A 22,814-nucleotide genomic window follows, 5' to 3' on the forward strand; every position below is an offset into this window, starting at 1 on the left:
CCAGAGGGGCAATTCACTCATGATGCACCAATGCCAGAGTAGTAGTCCTTATTATCCCAGAGGGCAATTCACTCAGATCACCAATCCAAGTAGAGTAGAGTCCTTATTATCCCAGAGGGACAATTCACTCAGATACCCATGCCAGAGAGTAGTCCTTATTATCCCAGAGGGACAATTCACTCAGATGCACCAATGCCAGAGTAGAGTAGAGTCCTTATTATCCCAGAGGGCAATTCACTCATGATGCACCAATGCCAGAGTAGAGTAAGTCCTTATTATCCCAGAGGGACAATTCACTCATGATGCACCAATGCCAGAGTAGAGTCCTTATTATCCCAGAGGACAATTCACTCATGATGCACCAATGCCAGAGTAGAGTAGAGTCCTTATTATCCCAGAGGACAATTCACTCAGATGCACCAATGCCAGAGTATAAGTCCTTATTATCCCAGAGGGGCAATTCACTCATGATGCACCATGCCAGAGTAGAGTAGAGTCCTTATTATCCCCGAGGGACAATTCACTCAGATGCACCAATGGAGTACAGTAGAGTCCTTATCCCAGAGGGCATTCACTCATGATGCACCAATGCCAGAGTAGAGTAGAGTCCTTATTATCCCAGAGGGACAATTCACTCATGATGCACCAATGCCAAGTAGAGTAGTCCTTATTCCCAGAGGGGACAATTCACTCAAGCACCAATGCCAGAGTAGAGTCCTTATTATCCCAGAGGGACAATTCACTCAGATGCCCAATGCCAGAGTAGAGTAGAGTCCTTATCCCAGAGGGCAATTCACTCAGATGCACCAATGCCAGAGTAGAGTAGAGTCCTTATTATCCCAGAGGGGCAATTCACTCAGATGCACCATGCCAGAGTAGTAGAGTCCTTATTATCCCAGAGGGGCATTCACTCAGATGCACCAATGCCAGAGTAGAGTAGAGTCCTTATTATCCCAGAGGGCAATTCACTCAGATGCACCAATGCCAGAGAGGAGTCCTTATTATCCCAGAGGGGCAATTCACTCATGATGCACCAATGTAGAGTAGTAGTCCTTATTATCCCAGAGGGCAATTCACAGATGCACCAATGCAGAGTAGAGTAAGTCCTTATTATCCCAGAGGGACAATTCACTCAGATGCACCAATGCCAGAGTAGTAGTCCTTATTATCCCAGAGGGCAATCACTCAGATGCACCAATGCCAGAGTAGAGTAGATCCTTATTATCCCAGAGGGACAATTCACTCAGATGCACCAATGCCAGAGTAGAGTCCTTATTATCCCAGAGGGCAATTCACTCATAGGTCACAATCCAAGTAGAGTAGAGTCCTTATTGTCCCAGGGGCATTCACTCAGATGCACCAATGCCAGAGTAGATAGAGTCCTTATTATCCCAGAGGGCAATTCACTCAGATGCACCAATGCCAGAGTAGAGTCCTTATTATCCCGAGGGGCAATTCACTCATGATGCACCAATGCCAGAGTAAGTAAGTCCTTATTATCCCAGAGGGCAATTCACTCAGATGCACCAATGCCAGAGTAGAGTCCTTATTATCCCAGAGGGGCAATTCACTCATGATACACCAATGGTAGAGTAGAGTCCTTATTATCCCAGAGTGCAATTCACTCATGATGCACCAATGGTAGAGTAGAGTCCTTATTATCCCAGAGGGGCAATTCACTCATGATGCACCAATGGTAGAGTAGAGTCCTTATTATCCCAGAGGGACAATTCACTCAGATGCACCACATTCCAGAGTAGAGTAGAGTCCCTTATTATCCCAGAGGGACAATTCACTCAGATGCACTAATGCCAGAGTAAGAGGTAAGGTCCTATTATCCCAGAGGGGCAATTTCACATCATGATGCACCAATGCCAGAGTAGAGTAGAGTCCTTATGGTCCCAGAGGGGCAATTCACTCAGATGCACCAATGCCAGAGTAGAGTAAGTCCTTATTATCCCAGAGGGACAATTCACTCAGATGCCACCAATGCCAGAGTAGAGTAAGAGTCCTTATTGTTCCAGAGGGGCAATTCACTCAGATGCACCAATGCCAGAGTAGAGTAGAGTCCTTATTGTCCCAGAGGGGCAATTCACTCAGATGCACCAATGCCTTTTAAATGAACTGTCCCCTGCAAATCTCCACTTTTAAAAGGGAATATTCTCTTAACTTATGGCCCAAATGAAGTTGTTGACTCGTTCTATACTCGCGTATTTGTGGTCAAAGCATAAATTGGAGAAAAAACCCAAAATAACACCTCAACTTGTATCTCAAACAGACCGTTTATTTTATTTTTTTTGCTATTTCCTCTAAGAGTATGATGTCATACTCCTGTGGAGGATGAGCTGGCCATCAGCGGTCTAGAGGAGGATGAGCTGGCCAATCAGCGATTCTATATTTTTTATGACCGGTATACGCCCACACCATTCTGTTGTTGTGGTACGCCCACACCATTTCAACACAGAAAGCAGCTTTTTAACATACTTAAATAAACATTTTGGAAGGAAAAACTTTCACTCATACTGTAAGTAATAACAGGTCATATTTCATAGAAATCTGGAAACACTGTAAATTTACTTTAAAATGTGTGAAAATCTTAATTGATTCTTCCCTCCATTTTCTTCTGTGTAGGGTCCAGGGGATGGCTGGGGATGGGATGGTGACTCCTGTTGGGAAGCAGAAAATGGATGGCAAGGAGGAGAGCATGCCCACCAATGAACCTCCCAGACCCAAGGTACAATCTCTCTCTCTCTCACTCTCTCTCTCTCTCTCTCTCACTAATGAACCAAAGGCATCTGATCAGCATATGCTGCATTAGCACAGCAGGCATCATATTGTTTTCTTGACATATTTAATAATTTGTTCAACATTACAGTTCATAATGTTTTCTTGATCTGTTTTTTGTCGTCACACTCTGTTCCTTTTGATGTGTTGGCAGCTAAAGCTGCAGAGGTTGTTTAGAATCCTGCACACATCCACACACACTGTGCTTTCACTCCTCGCCACAGCCCAACCCACTATAATGCTGACTGCTCACTTCTCTCAAATGAAGCTCAGCTCAGCAAGAGCTTTGCACTTTGGCTCTTTCCATTCCTGCCTTTTGGTTTTGCCCCCATCGTTTCTGTGAAAAGCCCTGTCTTTGTTGATAGTAGTGGAGGGTGTTGAATTATTGAAGGCAGTCAGAGCTGTGTGAAGACCCCCAGAGTTCCCTTAAGAGATGATGTGTCTGTACTCTGTAGTAACAAGACAAGGCCTTAGTCCCCCCTGCTCTGGCAGACGAGAGAGAGAGAGAGAGAGAGAGATAGAGAGAGAGAGAGAGAGAGAGAGAGAGAGAGAGAGAGAGAGAGAGAGAGAGAGAGAGAGGGAGAGAAGAGAGAGAGAGAGAGAGAGAGAGAGAGAGAGAGAGAGAGAGAGAGAGAGAGAGAGAGAGAGAGAGAGAGAGAGAGAGAGAGAGAGAGAGAGAGAGAGAGAGAGAGGAGAGAGAGAGAGAGAGAGAGAGAGAGAGAGAGAGAGAGAGAGAGAGAGAGAGAGAGAGAGAGAGAGAGAAAAAAAAACACGTCATGGTTCTGCTGACAAATGCAATCTGTCACTGAAACGCTCAAACACATACCTACCTACCTGTACACAGAGCACTTGTTCCCTGCTTCTGAGTAGTCTTTCTTTCTTGCTGTGTCTCTCTTTCTGGTTTGCTGAGTGTTTTTGATGCAGGCAGCTGTTCGCAAGAGGCCTTTTAGAACATACTGCAACTCACTTTTTGTTTACACACAGTAGTGGTTGGGGTGAAGGAATGGGGGAGAAAAGAACAGAGCAATATGAAAAACAGAATCCATTCCACTCTGTCTCCACCACTAACACTCACCACAGTGCTCTCTCCCTCTCTCTCTCTCTGTGTATGTTACAGGATGGCTACAGTGGATCCCAGTGTGTCTCCCAGCCCACCACCCCTGGTGCCATGCCTGTCCCCTCTCCCCTGTCCCCCAGCCCAGCCAGCCTGTCCTCCTACCATGGGGATGACAGTGACAGCATTAGCAGCCCCGTCTGGCCAAAGACTCCCTCCAGCCCTGTATGTGACACTCTTCCTTACATTCCAACCAGTATCTTCCAATGTTTTATTTGTTGTTGTTTTCTTTCTTCAGCATGATGACTGATGTGAGTAGTTGTGTCAGTTTGAAAGGTTGGAGCTAATTCCATATATCTCTCCATCTCTTCCGACTCAGAAGCCCAACTCGTCCACCATGACTAACGAGCGAATCACACGTCTGTATGATATGGGCGGGGAGCCGGAGAGGCGTGGCTGGGTGGACCGCTACCTGTCCTTTATGGAGGAGAGGGGTACACCTGTTCCCCACCTCCCTGCCGTGGGCAAGAAGCCCCTGGACCTCTACAGGCTGTACATGGTGGTCAGGGAGATAGGGGGTCTGGCCATGGTGAGAGACAACCACTGAGTTCATTTCATTGTGTCTTACAGGACTGATAGACACTGCTAAGTGTTTTTCTCATGTATTGCAGGACTGAAATAATGTTGCACTATACACTTTCGATGTGGTTGATTAGACTCATCAATATCACTTAATCTGGTAGTCGCTTTGAAGTGGGACAAAGCAACTGGTTAGCAGTTACAAGCCAGGATACATACAGCGGACTAACATGCCATTGTATTAATGCTCTATCTCCCGTCTCCCTCCCCCCTCTCCTCCCTACCATCCTCTCCCCTCCAGGTGAACAAGAACAAGAAGTGGCGAGAGCTGTCCACCAGTCTGAGTGTTGGTACCTCCAGTAGCTCAGCCAGTTCTCTGAAGAAGCAGTACATCCAGTACCTGTTTGCCTATGAGTGTAAGGTGGAGCGGGGAGAGGACCAGCCGGCCGACAGCAACACTGGGACTGGGGGGGACAACAGGAAGCAGGCCAAGGTGCAGCCGCCCTCTCCTGGTAAGGACCGGTACTTATGATGATGATGATGATGATGATGACGGTGGTGGTGGGGGTGATAAGGATGTTGCGTAGACTGTCATTTTGGCATGTAATTGGAAGATTGAGACATTTCATGCAAGCAGTGTGTACGAACTTCACGTATAGTTTTGTGTTCCTTTTCGTGGACTGATAATGTGTCTTGGAAGAAAATCAAAACAAGGTTTACTGAGGTCCCCCTGATATTATCACCAGTTACAGTACCTCTAGGCAGATATATGGCTTGATTTGATTACAGCATTAGAAAGGTGAAGCAATGTAATTTTGGGTAATGCTACTTGCTATGCTATTTATAAGACAAAGTATTTGTTTTGCATGTTGTCCCTGACACTGTGTTTCTAAGCACAATTACTGTGCTCGGCTAAGGAGAGAGCTGGAGCGTAAAGGTTGCGTCTCTAATTCAGAGTGTTGATGAGAAAAGGGAGCCTGACTTTTAAATGGAACACCAGCGCCTCACCTGCCTGAGTCACACCAGACTGCTTCTGCTAAGAGGGTGGAGAAGAGCACCTGCCTTCACCGCACAAGCACGTCACACCCACGCAAATGTAAAGGACATTACACTGCTTGCTTAGTGAGTGCCACTTCAGTCTGATTCGGCGAACACTGAGGCTCGAACCCAGGACCTTGTCTTTTTCACATGACCGCCCTCCCAAAGAGTCTCTCCAGTCCCGCCACGTGAAAAGCTAGCTATACGGTGGCGCAAGTGGGGACTCTTCAGGCTGAGTTGTACGTTTCACACATCCCCATGTGCTACACAGACACACCTCTTGCACATGTCTGCATCCCAGCCTCTTAGCCACTTGATGGAGACATAACCTTCTGATATGAATATTTACCTTCATTTTGAGCCAGGTCAGTGTGTCTACACTGAACCAAAATAGAAACGCAACATGAAACAATTTCTAAGATTTTACTGAGTTACAGTTCATATAAGGATTGAAATAAATATATTAGGCCCTAATCTATGGATTTCACATGACTGGGAATACAGATATGCATCTGTTGGTCACAGATACACTACATGACCAAAAGTATGTGGACACCTGCTCGTCGAACATCTCATTCCAAAATCATGGGCATTAATATGGAGTTGGTCCCCCCGTTGCTGCTATAACAGCCTCCACTCTTCTGGGAAGGCTTTCCACTAGATGTTGGAACACTGCTGCGGGTTGATCAGGCTGTTGATTGTGGCCTGTGGAATGTTGTCCCACTCCTCTTCAATGGCTATGTGAAGTTGCTGGATATTGGCGGGAACTGGAACACGCTGTCATACACGTCGATACAGAGCATCCCAAACATGCTCAATGGGTGACATGTCTGGTGAGTATGCAGGCCATGGAAGAACTGGGACATTTTCAGCTTCCTGGAATTTTGTGCAGATCCTTGTGACATGTGGCTGTGCAAAATGAAATGTCACGACAATGGGCTTCAGGATCTCGTCACGGTATCTCTGTGCATTCAAATTGCCATCAATAAAATGCAATTGTGTTTGTTGTCCGTAGCTTATGCCTGCCCATACTGTAACCCCACTGCCACCATGTTCACAACATTGACATCAGTAAACCGCTCGCCCACACAACGCCATACACGCTGTCTGCCATCTGCCTGGTACTGTTGAAACCGGGATTCATCCGTGAAGGGCACATTTCTCCAGCGTGCCAGTGGCCATCGAAGGTGAGCATTTTCCCACTGAAGTCGGTTACGACGCGTAACTGCAGTCAGGTCAAGACCCTGGTGAGGACGACGAGCACGCAGATGAGCTTCCCTGAGACGGTTTCTTACAATTTGTGCAGAAATTATTCAGTTGTGCAAACTTAGCTGTCTGGGTGGCTGGTCTCAGACAATCCCGCAGGTGAAGAAGCCGGATGTAGAGGTCCTGGGCTGGCATGGTTACACGTGGGTTGTGCGGCCGGTTGGACGTACTACCAAATTCTCTAAAATGATGTTGGATGGGGCTTATGGTAGAGAAAAGAACATTCAATTATCTGGCAACAGCTCTGGTGGACATTCTTGCAGTCAGCATGCCAATTGCACGCTCCCTTAAAACTTGAGACATCTGGGGCATTTCGTTGTGTGACAAAACTACACATTTTAGAGTGGCCTTTTATTGTGCCCAGCACAAGGTGCACCTGTGATATGATCATGTTTTTTAATCAGCTTCTTGATATGCCACACCTGTCAGGTGGATGGATTATCTTGGCAAAGGAGAAATGCTTACTAACAGGGATGTAAACACATTTGTGCAAAACATTTGAGAGAAATACGTTTTTTGTGCATATGAATGATTTCTAGGATCTTTCATTTCAGTTCATAAGTTCAAGTGTTACGTTTATATTTTTGCTCATCATATTTCATGGAAATAGAACATACACTGAAATTGAATAACATGTTTATCAGTTTCATATCACACAATTTCGAATCTGAAATCTTTTGGACATCAGGTCAATGTTGAGGGAATCCTATTTGAGTCAGAAAAGGATACGCATATGATAGGTAATATGTACAAAACCTTGCAGAGATCCTATCCAACTGACAATCTCTTAGAAAAAAATATAAACTATTGAAACCAAGACTTAAAAAGAACTGATATTGTCACAAGATGGAGCGTTGGAACATAACTAACAAAATTACAGTTAATTCAAGTTAGCTTCATTCTACAGCACGACAGAGCCATGTTGTAAGTGTAAAACTAACAATGATTCACTAATGAATGCATTCTGGGAGTGCTATAAAAGTGGTGAGATACCAATGGGTTGGACTCATTTTAAAAAAACGTTAACTTAAAAACTGGAAATTAATTGATCCTCCATCGTTAAGACAGTGGATGAATCCAATGTATTATTATTAAAACATTTAAAAAATGAGGGCTTCAGAGAGAAACAAAATAGCACAATTTAAAGCCATATGGCATAAAGTATTACATAAAGTATTACAAGCACTAGAAATATCCAAAGGATAAAAAATGTTTTTTTAAAAATTTTTATTATGAGACAAACAAGATACATGTTGGTCTGAACAAGTATGACACCATTAATGTTTATTGCAGTGATGGAAAAAATACCTAATTTTCATACTTGAGTAAAAGTAAAGACACCTTTAAAAGAAAATGACTCAAGTAAAAGTAAATGTCACCCAGTAAAATACTACTTGAGTAAAAGTCTAAGTATTTGGTTTTAAATGTACTTAAGTATCAAAAGTAAAGTATAAATAATTTCAAATGTCTTATATTAACCAAACCAGACGACACAATTTTCTGTTTTTTTAAATGTACGGATAGCCAGGGTCACAGTTCAACAGTCAGACATAATTTACAAACGAAGCATTTGTGTTTAGTGAGTCTGCCAGATCAGAGGCAGTAGGGATGACCAGGGATGTTCTCTTGATAAGTGTGTGAATTAGACACATTTTACTGTTCTGCTAAGCTTTCAAAATGTAACGAGTACTTTTGTGTGTCAGGGAAAATGTAAGGTGTAAAAAGTACATTATTTTCTTTAAGAATGTAGTGGAGTAAAAGTAAAAGTTGTAAAAAATATAAATATTAAAGTAAAGGACAGATACCCCAAAAAACTGCTTAAGTACTTTACACCACTGGTTTGTTGAAATGTATGTACGTCTGAAGCTAGGTTTCCATCCTATTGTTGACAGATTTTCATGCGAATATTCTAAAATCTGCAGAAAAACAATATGCGCATTTTCCCACCTGAGATGTGTTACCTTCAAATGTACTTGTTGCGGTTAAAAGGCTGTGCGAGATGAAGTAGAGCACACAAAATGTACTTTTTTGCTTAAGTTTTCATGTACTGCATAAAAATCTAAAGTTAATTGCGTTTCTATTGTATTTTGAACTCTACGGATAGTTCTGACACAAACTGTTGTGTTAAATGGCACATGTGCCGACTCTGGTCTTGGCACGGGCGCTTTAGCCAGCAGCTAGCAGATACAGTGCGGGTTACATGAAGAGATTATTATGGATAAGAGCAAGATTGTTTGTATTGTCAAACGGTAGTCAAGCATCAATCATCATGCCACCAGAATAACACCCTCGATATTTATTGGAAAGGAGCATCAAGATCACTGTGACTTTCACCACCCTGTGAAGTTCATACGTTATTTAATCTATAGCCTAATAAACTGCATGGTTTCCTTAGTCGTAGTGGGAGGACCACACACCTTATCATCGCGTGACTCCAAGTTTACTTCGATATGATCACATTTTATTGGTCACATACACGTGTTTAGCAGATGTTATTGCGGGTGTAGCAAAATGCTTGGGTTCCTAGCTCCAACAGTGCAGTAGTATCTAACAATTCACAACAATACACACATCTAACAGTAAAAGAATGGAGTTAAGAAATACATAAATATTAGGGCGAGCAATGTCTGAGTGGCATTGACTTAAACACCGTAGAATACAGTTTTTCAGTTGAAGTCGGAAGTTTACGTACACCTTAGCCAAATACATTTAAACTCAGTTTTTCACAATTCCTGACATTTAATACGAGTAAAAAGTCCCTGTCTTAGGTCAGTTAGGATCACCACTTTATTTTAAGAATGTGAAATGTCAGAATAATAGTCGAGAGAATTATTTATTTCAGCTTTTATTTATTTCATCACATTCCCAGCGGGTCAGAAGTTTACTTACACTCAGTTAGTATTTGGTAGCGTTGCCTTTTAATTGTTTAACTTGGGTCAAACATTTTGGGTAGCCTTCCACAAGCTTCCCACAGTAAGTTGGGTGAATTATTGGCCATTCCTCCTGACAGAGCTGGTGTAACTGAGTCAGGTTTGTAGGCCTCCTTGCTCGAACATGCTTTTCAGTTCTGCCCACAAATGTTCTATGGGATTGAGGTCAGGGCTTTGTGATGGCCACTCCAATACCTTGACTTTGTTGTCCTTAAGCCATTTTGCCACAACTTTGGAAGTATGCTTGGGGTCATTGCCCATTTGGAAGACCCATTTGCGTCCAAGCTTTAACTTCCTGACTGATGCCTTGAAATGTTGCTTCAATATATCCACATAATTTTCCCACCTCATGATGCCATCTATTTTGTGAAGTGCACCAGTCCCTCCTGCAGCAAAGTACCCCCACAGCATGATGCTTCACAGTTGGGATGGTGTTCTTCGGCTTACAAGCCTTCCCCTTTTTCCTCCAAACATAACGATGGTCATTATGGCCAAACAGTTCTACTTTTGTTTCATCAGACCAGAGAAAAGTATGATCTTTGTCCCCATGTGCAGTTGCAAACCATAGTCTGGCTTTTTTTATGGCGGTTTTGGAGCAGTGGGTTCTTCCTTGCTGAGCGGCCTTTCAGGTTATGTCGATATAGGTCTCGTTTTACTGTGGAATCTGTTTCCTCCAGCATCTTCACAAGGTCCTTTGCGGTTCTGGGATTGATTTGCACTTTTCGCACCAAAGTACATTAATCTCTAGGAGACAGAACGCGTCTCCTTCCTGAGCGGTATGACGGCTGCTTGGCCCCATGGTGTCTATACTTGCGTACTATTGTTTGTACAGATGAACGGGGCACCTTCAGGCGTTTGGAAATTTCTCCCAAGGATGAACCAGACTTGTGAACGTCTACAATTTATTTTCTGAGGCCTTGGCTGATTTCTTTTGATTTTCCCATGATGTCAAGCAAAGAGGCAGTGAGTTTGAAGGTAGGCATTGAAATACATCCACAGGTACACCTCCAATTGACTCAAATGATGTCAATTAGCCTATCAGAAGCTTCTAAAGCCATGACATCATTTTCTGGAATTTTCCAAGCTGTTTAAAGGCACAGTCAACTTAGTGTATGTAAACTTCTGACCCACTGGAATTGTGATACAGTGAATTATAGGTGAAATAATCTGTCTGTAAACAATTGTTGGGAAAAGTACTTGTGTCATGCACAAAGTAGATGTCCTACCCGATTTGCCAAAACTATAGTTTGTTAACAAGAAATTTGTGGAGCGGTTGAAAAACGAGTTTTAATGACTCCAACCTAAGTGCTTGTGAACTTCTGACTTCAACTGTACATATGAAATGAGTAAAACAGTATGTAAACATTATTAAAGTGACTGGTGTTCCATTTAAAATGACCAGTGATTCCATGTCTATGTACATAGGGCAGCAGCCTCTAAGGTGCAGGGTTGAGTAACTGGGTGGTAGCTGGCTAGTGATGGCTATTTAACAGTCTGATGGCCTTGAGATAGAAGCTGTTTTTCAGTCTCTTGGTCCCTGCTTTGATGCACCTGTACTGACTTCGTCTTCTGGATGATAACGGGGTGAACAAGCCGTGGCTCGGGTGGTTGATGTCCTTGATGATCTTTTTGGCCTTCCTGTGACATCGGGTGCTGTAGGTGTCTTGGAGAGCAGGCAGTTTCCCCGGTGATGCGTTGTGCAGACCTCACTACCCTCTGGAGAGCCCTACGGTTGCTGGCATTGCAGTTGCCGTACCAGGCAGTGATACAGCCCGACACGATGCTCTCAATTGTACATCTGTAAAAGTTTGTGAGGGTCTTAGGGGCCAAGCTGTTGTGCCTTCTTCACCACACTGTCTGTGTGTGTGGACCATTTCAGATTGTCAGTGATGTGTATGCCAAGGAACTTGAAGCTTTTCACCTTCTCCATTGCGGTCCCGTCGATGTGAATAGGGGCGTGCTCCCTCTACTGTTTCCTGAAGTCCACGATCAGCTCCTTCATTTTGTTGACGTTGAGGGAGAGGTTATTTTCCTGGCACCACTCCGCAAGGTCCCTCACCTCCTCCCTGTAGGCTTTCTCGTCATTGTTGGTAATCAGGCCTAGATGAGGATCGTATCACCTTCACTACTGTTTTGTTGTCTGCAAACTTGATATTTGAGTTGGAGGTGTGCATGGCCACACAGTCATGGGGAACAGGGAGTACAGGAGGGGGCTGAGCACGCACCCTTGTGGGGCCCCTGTGTTGAGAATCAGCATAGGGGAGGTGTTGTTTCCTACCTTCACCGCCTGGGGGCGGCCCGTCAGGAAGTTCAGGACCCAGTTGCACAGGGTGGGGTGGAGGGTACTATGGGGGGTACTATGGTGTTGAAGGCTGAGCTATAGTCAATGAACAGCATTCTTACATAGGTATTCCTCTTGTCCAGATGGGATAGGGCAGTGTGCAGTGCGATGGCGATTGCATCGTCTGTGGATCTATTGGGGCGGTATGCAAATTGAAGTGGGTCTAGTGTGTCAGGTAAGGTAACGGTGATATGATCCTTAACTAGCCTCCCAAAGCACTTCATGATGACAGAAGTGAGTGGTACGGGGCAATAGTCATTTAGTTCAGTTACCTTAGCTTTCTTGGGAACAGGAACATTGGTGGACAACTTGAAGCAAGTGAGGACAGCAGACTGGGATAGAGAGAGATTGAATATGTCCGTAAATATGTCCGTAAGTTCCAATTCGTGAAAGTCTGCACATGCTCTGAGGACGCGGCTAAGGATTCCGTCTGGGCCGGCAGTCTTGCGAGGGTTAACACGCTTAAATGTCTTACTTACGTCAGCCACGGAGAACGAGAGCCCACCATCCTTGGGAGCGGGCCGCGTCGGTGGCACTGTGTTATCCTCAAAGCGGGGCGAATAAGGTGTTTAGCTTGTCCGGGAGCAAGACGTCGGTGTCTGCGATGTGGCTGGTTTTCCCTTTGTAGTCCGTGATTGTCTGTAGACCCTGCCACGTATGTCTTGTGTCTGAGCCGTTGAATTGCTACTCCACTTTGTCTCTGTACTGACGTTTTGCCTGTTTGATTGCCTTACGGAGGGGCTGGGACTAAACATTAGTGAGTAATATACTTGGAAGCGGTGGATGGTGTGCACGCCTACTGAGTCAGACTAGAAGTCTACTCTGAATACCTCTTCTCCACCGGCGGTGTCATGGAGCAGCCTCTGGGATCAGTTCAGTTGCCCTGGGGGGTACGAACAAAGGATCACATTCGTGAAAGTCGTATTTCTGTCCGTAATGCTGGTGAGTTACCGTTGCTCTGGTATCCAAAAGTAATTTCTGGCTGTATGTAATAACACAAAAAACTATCTGGGCTAATAATGTAAGAAATAACACACAAAAAAAACAAAATACTGCAAAGTTGCTTAGGAGCTAGAAGCTGAGCTGCCATGTCTGTCGATGACGTCTTGATGGTTATTATATCAATATTTTGGCATAAAGGCGTTTCCACCGCCATTCCTCGCATAATACATTTTTCAGACACAAAAAGATCCCACCATGTCGAACGAACAAATTATCTGGGGTCATTTATAAACTTGTACTGAAACTTCGTGTTTCCATCACAGCTGTCTGATTTGATTTTATATGGTACGACTTTACTCGCATAAAAACTGTGGATGGAAACGTGGTTTGAGTGTTTTTGTCTTTGTTCGTCTTTTTTTATGTTGAAGGTTGGGCTTTAAGTCCCAACCAACATCATGTCTGGTTCAGTGAATCCATGTCTAGTTCAGTGAATCCATGTCTAGATTAGTGAATCCATGTCTAGTTCAGTGAATCCATGTCTAGTTCAGTGAATCCATGTCTAGTTTAGTGAATCCATGTCTAGTTCAGTGAATCCATGTCTAGTTTAGTGAATCCATGTCTAGTTCAGTGAATCTATGTCTAGTTCAGTGAATCCATGTCTAGTTCAGTGAATCCATGTCTAGTTTAGTGAATCCATGTCTAGTTCAGTGAATCCATGTCTAGTTTAGTGAATCCATGTCTAGTTCAGTGAATCTATGTCTAGTTCAGTGAATCCATGTCTAGTTCAGTGAATCCATGTCTAGTTCAGTGAATCCATGTCTAGTTTAGTGAATCCATGTCTAGTTTAGTGAATCCATGTCTAGTTCAGTGAATCTATGTCTAGTTCAGTGAATCCATGTCTAGTTCAGTGAATCCATGTCTAGTTCAGTGAATCCATGTCTGTGAAATGTTAAAGCTGCAACATGTAACTTTTTGGGCAACCCAACCAAATGTACATAGAAATGTGAGTTATAGATCTGTCATTCTCATTGAAAGCAAGTCTAATAAGCAGGATATCTGTTCTATGTGCGCTATTTCCATGCCTCCCATTCTGAAGTTCGTTTTTGTGTTTTTTACTTCAAACAGCTGAAAATACAATATTGTGGTTATGATAAATATATTTCACAGTGGTTTAGATGGTACAATGATTATGATTGGTTGAAGTGGACAGACAATAGTCTCCATACTTTGCTCTAACACAGGAGAGACCTCATATTGCCCTATCTATATATCTGTCTATCTGTCTCTTGACACCCACTATCCCTCTATCTATCCACTCATCCACTCTGCTGCTCCCAGGTGCCTGCTTGGCTGGCTGCTTCACTGACTAACGCTATATATAGCTGACAGCAAGGTGATGATGTTGCAGAGTAGGGAGAGCTGTTGAGCAGCCAAGATGGGAGGAGGGGAGGGGATTTCCCCTGAGAATGATTAATGAGGGTGGAGTCATGGATATAAACAACGCTAACCTCCAGTCAACCTCTATTCACACTCACACAAAGCCTATGAGCCAGCACTTTCTGTCTTATGTCATCCACCTCTACACACCTACACACTAACACACATCTCTCCCTCTAAATGTAGAGTAGAGGGCACTTGAGTTCACGCTCTGTAAATGTCCCCTCCCGCCCACTCTCCCTCCTAGTGTTGCCCTGCCTGTCTTTCTGCCTGCCTCCCAGTGTTTTTCTGTCTGCCAGCCTATCTGTCTGCCTGTCTACCAGCTGGGATGGGAATGTTGTTAAAACCTTTACCTGCAGTGGGCTAAATCAGTGTCACACATAGTGTGTCTTGGTAGTCTTAAACAAATCTACTTTGATACAAAAAGTATACATCTCACACACATGGTTATGGGCTTAAAAAGAAGACACCTGTACCATGTCAGATATAGAGTTAAAATGTATTACATTTTTAGTTTGTATCCCAATATTACACTTTTATATCACAGAAGACTGAACTATAACAAAACCATTTGACATAGAAACACCAATTAATTATGAAATGAATTATAAAATGATGAAGAATATGAATAACATCCCATAAGGCCACTAGGTCAAATGACTGCAGGAAAGGGCTACCCGCCAGTAACCCCTGGTTCTAGTGTTTACGTTCTGAGTTGCTCCACGTGTGTGTTTGGCCCCTGTCTATGGAGCAGAGGGGATATTCTGGAAAGAAGAAAATCCCAAAGACACTCCCCTTCTATGCACTCTCTCCCTTTCTCCCTCCCTCTCTGTTCCTCAATCCCTCGCTCCTTCTCACCCAGCCCCACTGCAAGCAAAGCCCTCGGCTCAACCATCAGTCCAACTCCCCCTCCTTTCCTCGCTCTCTCTCTAATCTGATGTGGAGGCAGGGGGTATTGTTGAATAATTCAGAAGTAGCATGAATTTTTAAAGCCATTCTTTATTCCTGTTGGAGGCGTGCGGTGCAGAGAAAGGCCATGGAGGCCTGTTTCAGAGGAGCTGTTTTACTAAACGCTCATTAGGATTCACAGAACCAGCCTCTCTTATCTACTAAAACTAGCCATCATGTTTTCCTTCATTCCTACTTGTACGCCTTTCACTACTTACGCTTTGTAGGGTTTTCATGTGTAATGTGGCGTGGCATTACATAGTTTCTTGTGTTGTTACAGACCTTCAATAATTTCATATCCCCATGCACTGAAAAATTCATAGCCATGGCTTCATATGATTTATGCATCGTATGATATGATACTAGCTTCATATCATGTTAGCATCTTAACCCCTATTTGGAGTGAAGTGCAGTATGGTTGGGCCACTGGTACGGTAGTCTCTCTCTGATATACCGTAGGGAGTGCACAATACAGTACAGTATAGCCTGCATGTGGGTGAGCCTCGCCCCTACAGACACCCCCCTTCTATGTTAACTACGGCTGTGCCCCCAGGCGTACCCTCCTAATGAACCCCTTACTGAGTTCACTCTGCCAAAAATGAAAAACAATCTTCAGAAAGCTGCCAAATAAAGCTCTCCACAGCGACTGCGGCGAGTTCCGCACCATTCTCTCCAATGAGCAATTCCCACAGAGAGGGCTTCGCTTCCTCCTGTTTCCCTGTCTTCTTCCTCCTCATCCCCTTCTTCTCCTCCTCTTCAGCCCCTTCGTAGCAGTCCCTGCGTTCCCCCTCTACTCTTGGCAGGCAGGCGCTGGGGCTAGGCTAGTGTTATTGCCGCCCGCGATGGGAGTTTGTGGTTGTTAGTGAGATAGGCCCCAGCGGGCCCTCTGATAGGCTAAGAGGATTTGGGGGAGCTGGCTCCCCTGCCTGGCCTCACATATATATCACCCCTGTCGATGGCTGTGTTGTGGCTGTGGCCTGGCGTTCTGTCAGAGGGCCACCCTGCCTGCTACAGGTTAACATGGGGGAAACAGGAGAGGCCATCTTTCCAGGCCATCTGAACCGGCTTCATTTAGAGAGGTTTTGGCCTCAGAACCCCCTCATTTCCCCCCGCCTGCGCCCGTTCCTCGGCCCTCTCTCTAAATCTGCCTGGTCTCTATGAGGATTAAAGAGGCTTGGCGAGTTGCCATAGGCTGGCAGCGTGAAAGTGCTACTCACTCAATACTGTTTCAATGCACTCCACAGGAGATTCCCTATTCATTTATAACCATCTCTCTCTCCCTCTCGATCTAACAGCTAACTCAGGGTCCCTGCAGGGCCCCCAGACCCCCCAGTCGTCAGGCAGCAGCTCCATGGCAGAGATGTCAGGTGACCTGAAACCCCCCACCCCAGCCTCAACCCCCCAGGGCCAGGGCCAGGTCACCCCCATCCCAGCCAACAGGTATGCCATGACCCATCATTCAGGCACTCCCGCTGTTTCATATCATGTTAGCAACTTAACCCCTATTTGGAGTGAAGGTTGGGAGTGAACTGAGTATACATACTGTACCTCAGTATCTCGGTATGTATGTGAAATTGTCTAGGTCCTTAACTTTTTACTTCCTGTCCCTCTGTCTCCAGGAACAGTGTGGTCAGCGTGCAGGACCCGTTCTCTGAGGTGAGCGACCCGGTCTTCCAGAAGCGTAACTCCCTCCCCCCGGGGGGCCCTGGGGGACCGTACCAGCAGGGGGTCAACATGCCCCCTGACATGATGATGAGGGTGCAGTATGAGAAGGACCCCTTCGCTGGCATGAGGAAGGGTGAGTAGACCATTGACCCAGGCACTGGCACAGACTTACCACCGTGCCGTACACAGCAATAAGCTGAGGAGATGTACAAACATGGCAGATGCAGAGCGTTGTCCTGTGACTGGAATATAAAGGCTGTTTTTCACATGAGATTTTCCTTTATGGCATTTATGAGTCCCTCTGATGTCTTAGTGTATCTTGTCCCAACTTCATCTTTGTTCCCCCCCTACATTTCCCACCCGTCTTTCCGAGCAACACCTGTTTTTACCTACTCATTATCTGGTCTCTCACCTTTGAGACCAGAGGATGGTTAGAGTTTAGAAGCTGGCATCTGAAAAAAAGTTGTGAGTGAATAGTTAGCATCGTTAGCATAGTTAGTTGGTTAGCATCACAGCACATTGCGGTGTCTCCTGATTGTGCTGATGATTATTAGTAGGAGACTAGTGCCACCTAGTGGATGAACCATTACACCAGCAACACTATACACTGTGTTTCCAGCATTATATCCATTCGTACTGTGTTCATCTGGTCTCTCTCCACAGTGGCAGGAGGGGATTCCTACATGCCAGGCCAGATGCCCAGCGGTGGCATGCAGGAGATGTATGGCAGGCCTCCATCAGGGATGGGCCAGCGTTCCCAGTACCCATACGGACCAGGCTACGACAGGAGGTAAGCATAGGGGCACTAGACACCTGAACTGATCAGCCATAGATTAGAAACCAATGTTGCCTGGTTTATGTTCTCATGCAAACTGACGGCTTATCTGTCTGTCTCTCTTTCAGACCAGACCATGTGATAGGGATGGAGGGGAGCATGAGCACCCCCGGGAGCCAGAGCAACATGGGACCTTCCAACAGCGAGGGCAGCATATACTCTCCCAACAGATACCCCTCCCAGCTTAGGTGAGGAGCACCTCTTCAAAATGGAACTGAAGAAATTATATTTCTTATAGAGGGAAGTTCCCTCTCTTTTTATAATTGAATGATCACTTCCTTCTGTTATTTCCTATAGACATGAGGGTTACGGGCAGCAGTACCCTGGCATGTCATATGGAATGCACCCCTCAGGGATGTACCCACAACAACAGGTGAGAGACAGACACTAAGGAGCTCATTGATATGGCCTCATGATGCAGGTGTAGTAGAGTATAATTGAATGATTGGTTTAGTATTGAACAAAAGCATCACCTTGATATCTTCTGCTACTCCACAGGGTTACAAGCGCCCCATGGAGGGCATGTACGGCCCCCCAGGCAAGAGGCACGAGGGGGAGATGTACGGTCCCCCAGGCAAAAGGCACGAGGGGGACATGTACGGCCCCCCAGGCAAGAGGCACGAGGGGGAGATGTACGGTCCCCCAGGCAAGAGGCACGAGGGGGACATGTACGGCCCCCCAGGCAAGAGGCACGAGGGGGAGATGTACGCCATGCAGTACGGCAGCCAGCAGCCTGACATGTACAACCAGTACAACACTGGTTATTCTGGTCCTGAGAGGAGGCCCATGCAGGGCCAGTTCCCTTACCCATCCCCCTACAGCCGAGAGCGCATGCAGGCCTCTGGCCAGGGGCAGCACCCCATGGGTCCCCAGATGATGGCCGGGGGGCCACCCTCCAACAACGGAGTGGAAGGACCCCAGGGGCCCAACATGTGGCCCTCCAGGACAGACATGGGTTATCCCTACTCTAACAGACAGGGGGCACCCTCCCAGGTACCGCCATACGGTCTTATGGGGAGAGGAGAGGATATGGAGGGCCGACCCATCCAGGATGGTCAGTGGCTCGGGCATGGAGGCCATCGCCAGTCCTCCTACATGTCAGGTGGTATGACCCCTATGTCCTCCCGCCAGCCCCCTTCTGCCTACCAGACCTCCCCCTCCATGGCCAACCACCTGCCCCGAGCCCCCAGCCCCGGCTCCTTCCAGCGCTCCATGGAGGCACGGATGTCCCCCAACAAAGCTGCCTATATGGGCTCCATGAAGATGCCAGGCAAACCAGGCATGCCCATGCCAGGGCAGGGTAGTGGGCACCCAGGCCAGGTCCCACCTAACCTTCGGAGAGACCTCAACTACCCTCTAGGATCTGTAGAGGCCACCATGCCCCTTCTCAAGCCCCGCCGCAAAATTACCTCAAAGGACACTGGTAAGAGATTACCAAGTCCTTTTATTTGCTGTCATCGTCAAACCAGCACTGTTATTATCTTGATATCGGTGACAGGTATTACAATCCTCTCTCCTCTAACCCCTGTCCTCTCCAAAGGAACCCCAGAGGCGTGGCGAGTGATGATGTCTCTGAAGTCAGGCCTGCTGGGTGAGAGTACGTGGGCCCTGGACACCGTCAACATCCTGCTGTATGATGACAGCACTGTGGCCTCCTTCACCCTCGCACAGGTAACTGGAGACACTCTGCACACTCTTCTCTTATTGTTGTTCTCAACCAATCCAGGACTGAGCCTTGATGACAGTCTGAAATTATTTACATTTAGTAATGCTTGACAGTTCTCCACCCCAACACAAACCAACACATCTTTATCAGATTACACTGTAAATATTAAGGGACGCTAAAGTGCTTTAAAACCAAAGCCCTGATGTCATGTGTTATTTTGTCGTGTCTGCAGTTGCCTGGCTTCCTGGAGCTGATAGTGGAGTACTTCAGACGCTGTGTGATGGAGATCTTTGGCATCCTGGAGGAGTATGAGATAGGGACCATCGGCCAGAAGACCCTCCTGGGGCCTGAAGCCTGTAACCAGGGGGAAGAGCTGACCTCTGAACCTGAGATGGACTGTGAGGCCAGCCAACCAGAGCCTGAGCCTGAGCAAGAGGTGGAGAGGGGGGAGGGGGAGAAGGGGGAAGTAGAAAATGGGGAGGACAAACCTGCTGACATCACAGAGAAAATGACAGTGGAACTAATGTCACCTCCCAGTGCAACGGAACCAGCCCCTGAGGGAACGAAGGAGGAATCTGAAGCCGAGGTGAAGGTAAAGAAGGAAGAGGGGGAGAAAGAACAGGAGGGAGAGAAAGAAAAAGGGATAGAGGAAGGAGATGGTGAAAAGCCCACCGAGAGTAAGGAAGCCACAGCTGAAAGTAAGGAAGACTATCCTAATCAGTCAGAGCCAGAGCCAAGGCCACAACAGGCCAGCAAGTACGACAAGTTTCCCATTAAGATCCTGCACAAAGAGGACCTGATTGAGGACATGACGGAGCAGCTGGCTCACGTGACAGAGTTCACTAGTGGACTGCTCCACTGGCAGGTAGGCGGGGGGGATTCCACGGCCCACATCCAGACCCACTTTGAGCGCAGGGGAGAGCAGCCTGACAGGACGGAGGGAGAGAGAGACGAATGTGCCATTCTCAATGAAGAGCAGGAGACTGACTCAAGGACAGAGGAGAAGGGGAATCGTATCACCGCCACCATCGATGACATACTGTGTGCCCGGCTCGAGGCTCTGTCAGAGGGCCACCCCACCCACTCTGCCCCCACCTACCCATTCAGGCTGCACCAGGGCGGGGGCCACAAGCACATCACCCTGCTGGAGGACGAGCCCCGCTGTTTGAACGAGGCTCCCCTCTCCACAGCTTCTCCTTGGCAGGACTCCCTGGCCAAGCGCTGCCTCTGTGTGTCCAACATCCTCCGCAGCCTTTCCTTCATTCCTGGGAATGACTCAGACATGTCCCGTCACCCAGGCCTGGTGTTGATCCTGGGCAGGCTGCTGCTGCTCCACCACCAGCACCCAGAGAGGAAGAGGACGTCCCCTAGCTACCAGAGAGAGGAGGTGCAGGAGCGTGGCCTGGCCTGCAGTAAGGATGAGTGGTGGTGGGACTGTCTCACTATACTCAGGGAGGACACCTTGGTCACCCTGGCTAACATCTCTGGCCAGCTGGACCTTTCCCTCTACCCAGAGACCATCTGCCTGCCCATCCTGGATGGCCTACTCCACTGGATGGTGTGTCCCTCTGCCGAAGCCCAGGACCCCTTCCCCTTGGCCGCCCCCCACTCCCCCCTAACCCCCCAGAGACTGGTGCTGGAGTGCCTGTGCAAGCTGAGCATCCAGGACAACAACGTGGACCTGCTGCTGGCCACGCCACCGTTCAGCCGCCAGGAGAAGCTGTATGCCACCCTGGTGCGCTACGTGGGTCAGCGTAAGAACCAGGTTTACCGCGAGATGGCTGTGGCCACCCTCTCCAACCTGGCACAGGGGGACTCCACGTCGGCACGCGCCATCGCAGTACAGAAAAGCAGCGTGGGTAACCTGATGGGCTTCCTGGAGGATGGGGTGAGCATGGCCCAGTACCAGCAGAACCCCCACAGCCTGCTGCACATGGCCCACCACCCCCCCATGGAGCCCCCCAGTGTCAACATGATGTGTCGGGCTGCAAAGGCTCTGCTGGCTATGGCCAAGGTAGAGGAGAACAGGCCAGAGTTTGTCTTGTACGAGGGCAGACTCCTGGACATCTCCATCTCCTCTGTGCTCAACCCGGGGGTAGCCAGCATTGTATGTGAAGTACTCTTTCAGTTTGTTAAAAAATTATGACAGGAGGATAGACAGGCCGGAGCCAAGAGATGGACAGATAGACGATGAGATGAAAACGTTATTCTGTGGTTTTATAGTTTTATTTCAATTAAATGGAAGAAAGTTTACTTTCTTCCATTTAATAAAAAAAAAAATATATATATGTATATATGTATATATATATATATATATATATATATATATGTATGTATATGTATATGTATATATATATATATATATATATATATATATGTGTGTGTGTGTATATATATATATATATATATATATATGTGTGTGTGTGTATATATATATATATATATATATATATATATATATATATATATATATATATATATATATATATAGCTCCTCTGCCCCAATTAACACTTTGGTTTTGGGATTTGAAAGATGATTTTAATACAAATATTTAATACATGCTGTTGTTTAAATGTTGTATATTGTTTGAAGACTTTTGTTTGTACTTTTGCTTTGTTTAACCAAAGCTGGTGCCAGATTTTGGAGAGGATTCTTTCATTTAATTTTTCTCTTTTAAATGTTTTGGAATTTTATAAATGTTTAAATCTGTATGTATCATGTATGGTTTGTTTTGTTAACGAAGCACAGATTTATTTAAATTGTGAGAGATATTGCACATAGAACTTTTCTTGACACACAAAAAAGGAACATTGATTTTACACAAACACGTAAATGTTTCCATCGCTGGAGAAATTGTGCAATAGGACTAGTGCAAGTTGTCTGTTGAGGGCAACTAAAAGATGTGAATCTTTTTTTAAACACTTGCAATATGTGATTTTGACCATGGGTAGGCAGTGTTGCATCAGCCAATCAAAAACATTTAAAATATTGTCCTAATTTTAACTGTCAAACGTTTGACTTGCTTCATTGTTGTCAATCATTACTACTACATCTGGGAGTCAATTTTCACAAAGGAACAATATCTTAAGCACTTGCATTTGTTTGATTTCCTTTTTAACCCATGTTGGCGCTATGTATGTAACTATATCTATATCTATATCTATATATATATATATATATATATATATATATATATATATATATATATATTTATTTATATAGAGACTTATGTACATTGGACACTACTTCACTCTTTTTTTCAGTTTTGGTTGATTCTCTACATTCACTATCAAAAATAGTGTTATTACAAAGTGATGGAAGTTTCTGA

At 45.8% G+C, this 22,814-nt stretch overlaps 1 protein-coding gene across 5 annotated transcripts in view; it reads left to right on the plus strand.

The window, feature by feature from the left end:
• LOC115162467 (AT-rich interactive domain-containing protein 1B) overlaps window positions 1-21,687 on the plus strand; it is a 227,254-nt gene extending 205,567 nt beyond the window's left edge. For all 5 annotated transcript variants that reach the window (XM_029713784.1, XM_029713786.1, XM_029713789.1 and 2 more), the window contains 11 exons: window positions 3,902-4,063; window positions 4,218-4,427; window positions 4,719-4,929; window positions 16,615-16,759; window positions 16,939-17,117; window positions 17,648-17,774; window positions 17,888-18,007; window positions 18,117-18,192; window positions 18,318-19,242; window positions 19,360-19,490; window positions 19,718-21,687. In XM_029713784.1, coding sequence (XP_029569644.1) covers window positions 3,902-4,063; window positions 4,218-4,427; window positions 4,719-4,929; window positions 16,615-16,759; window positions 16,939-17,117; window positions 17,648-17,774; window positions 17,888-18,007; window positions 18,117-18,192; window positions 18,318-19,242; window positions 19,360-19,490; window positions 19,718-21,631 — 4,200 coding nt within the window. In that variant the 3' untranslated portion in view covers window positions 21,632-21,687. The remainder of the gene's footprint in view (window positions 1-3,901; window positions 4,064-4,217; window positions 4,428-4,718; window positions 4,930-16,614; window positions 16,760-16,938; window positions 17,118-17,647; window positions 17,775-17,887; window positions 18,008-18,116; window positions 18,193-18,317; window positions 19,243-19,359; window positions 19,491-19,717) is intronic.
• Window positions 21,688-22,814: the final 1,127 nt, after the last annotated feature.

The sequence above is a fragment of the Salmo trutta genome, chromosome 25 (assembly GCF_901001165.1).
Source record: "Salmo trutta chromosome 25, fSalTru1.1, whole genome shotgun sequence".
NCBI classification, from domain to species: domain Eukaryota; kingdom Metazoa; phylum Chordata; class Actinopteri; order Salmoniformes; family Salmonidae; genus Salmo; species Salmo trutta.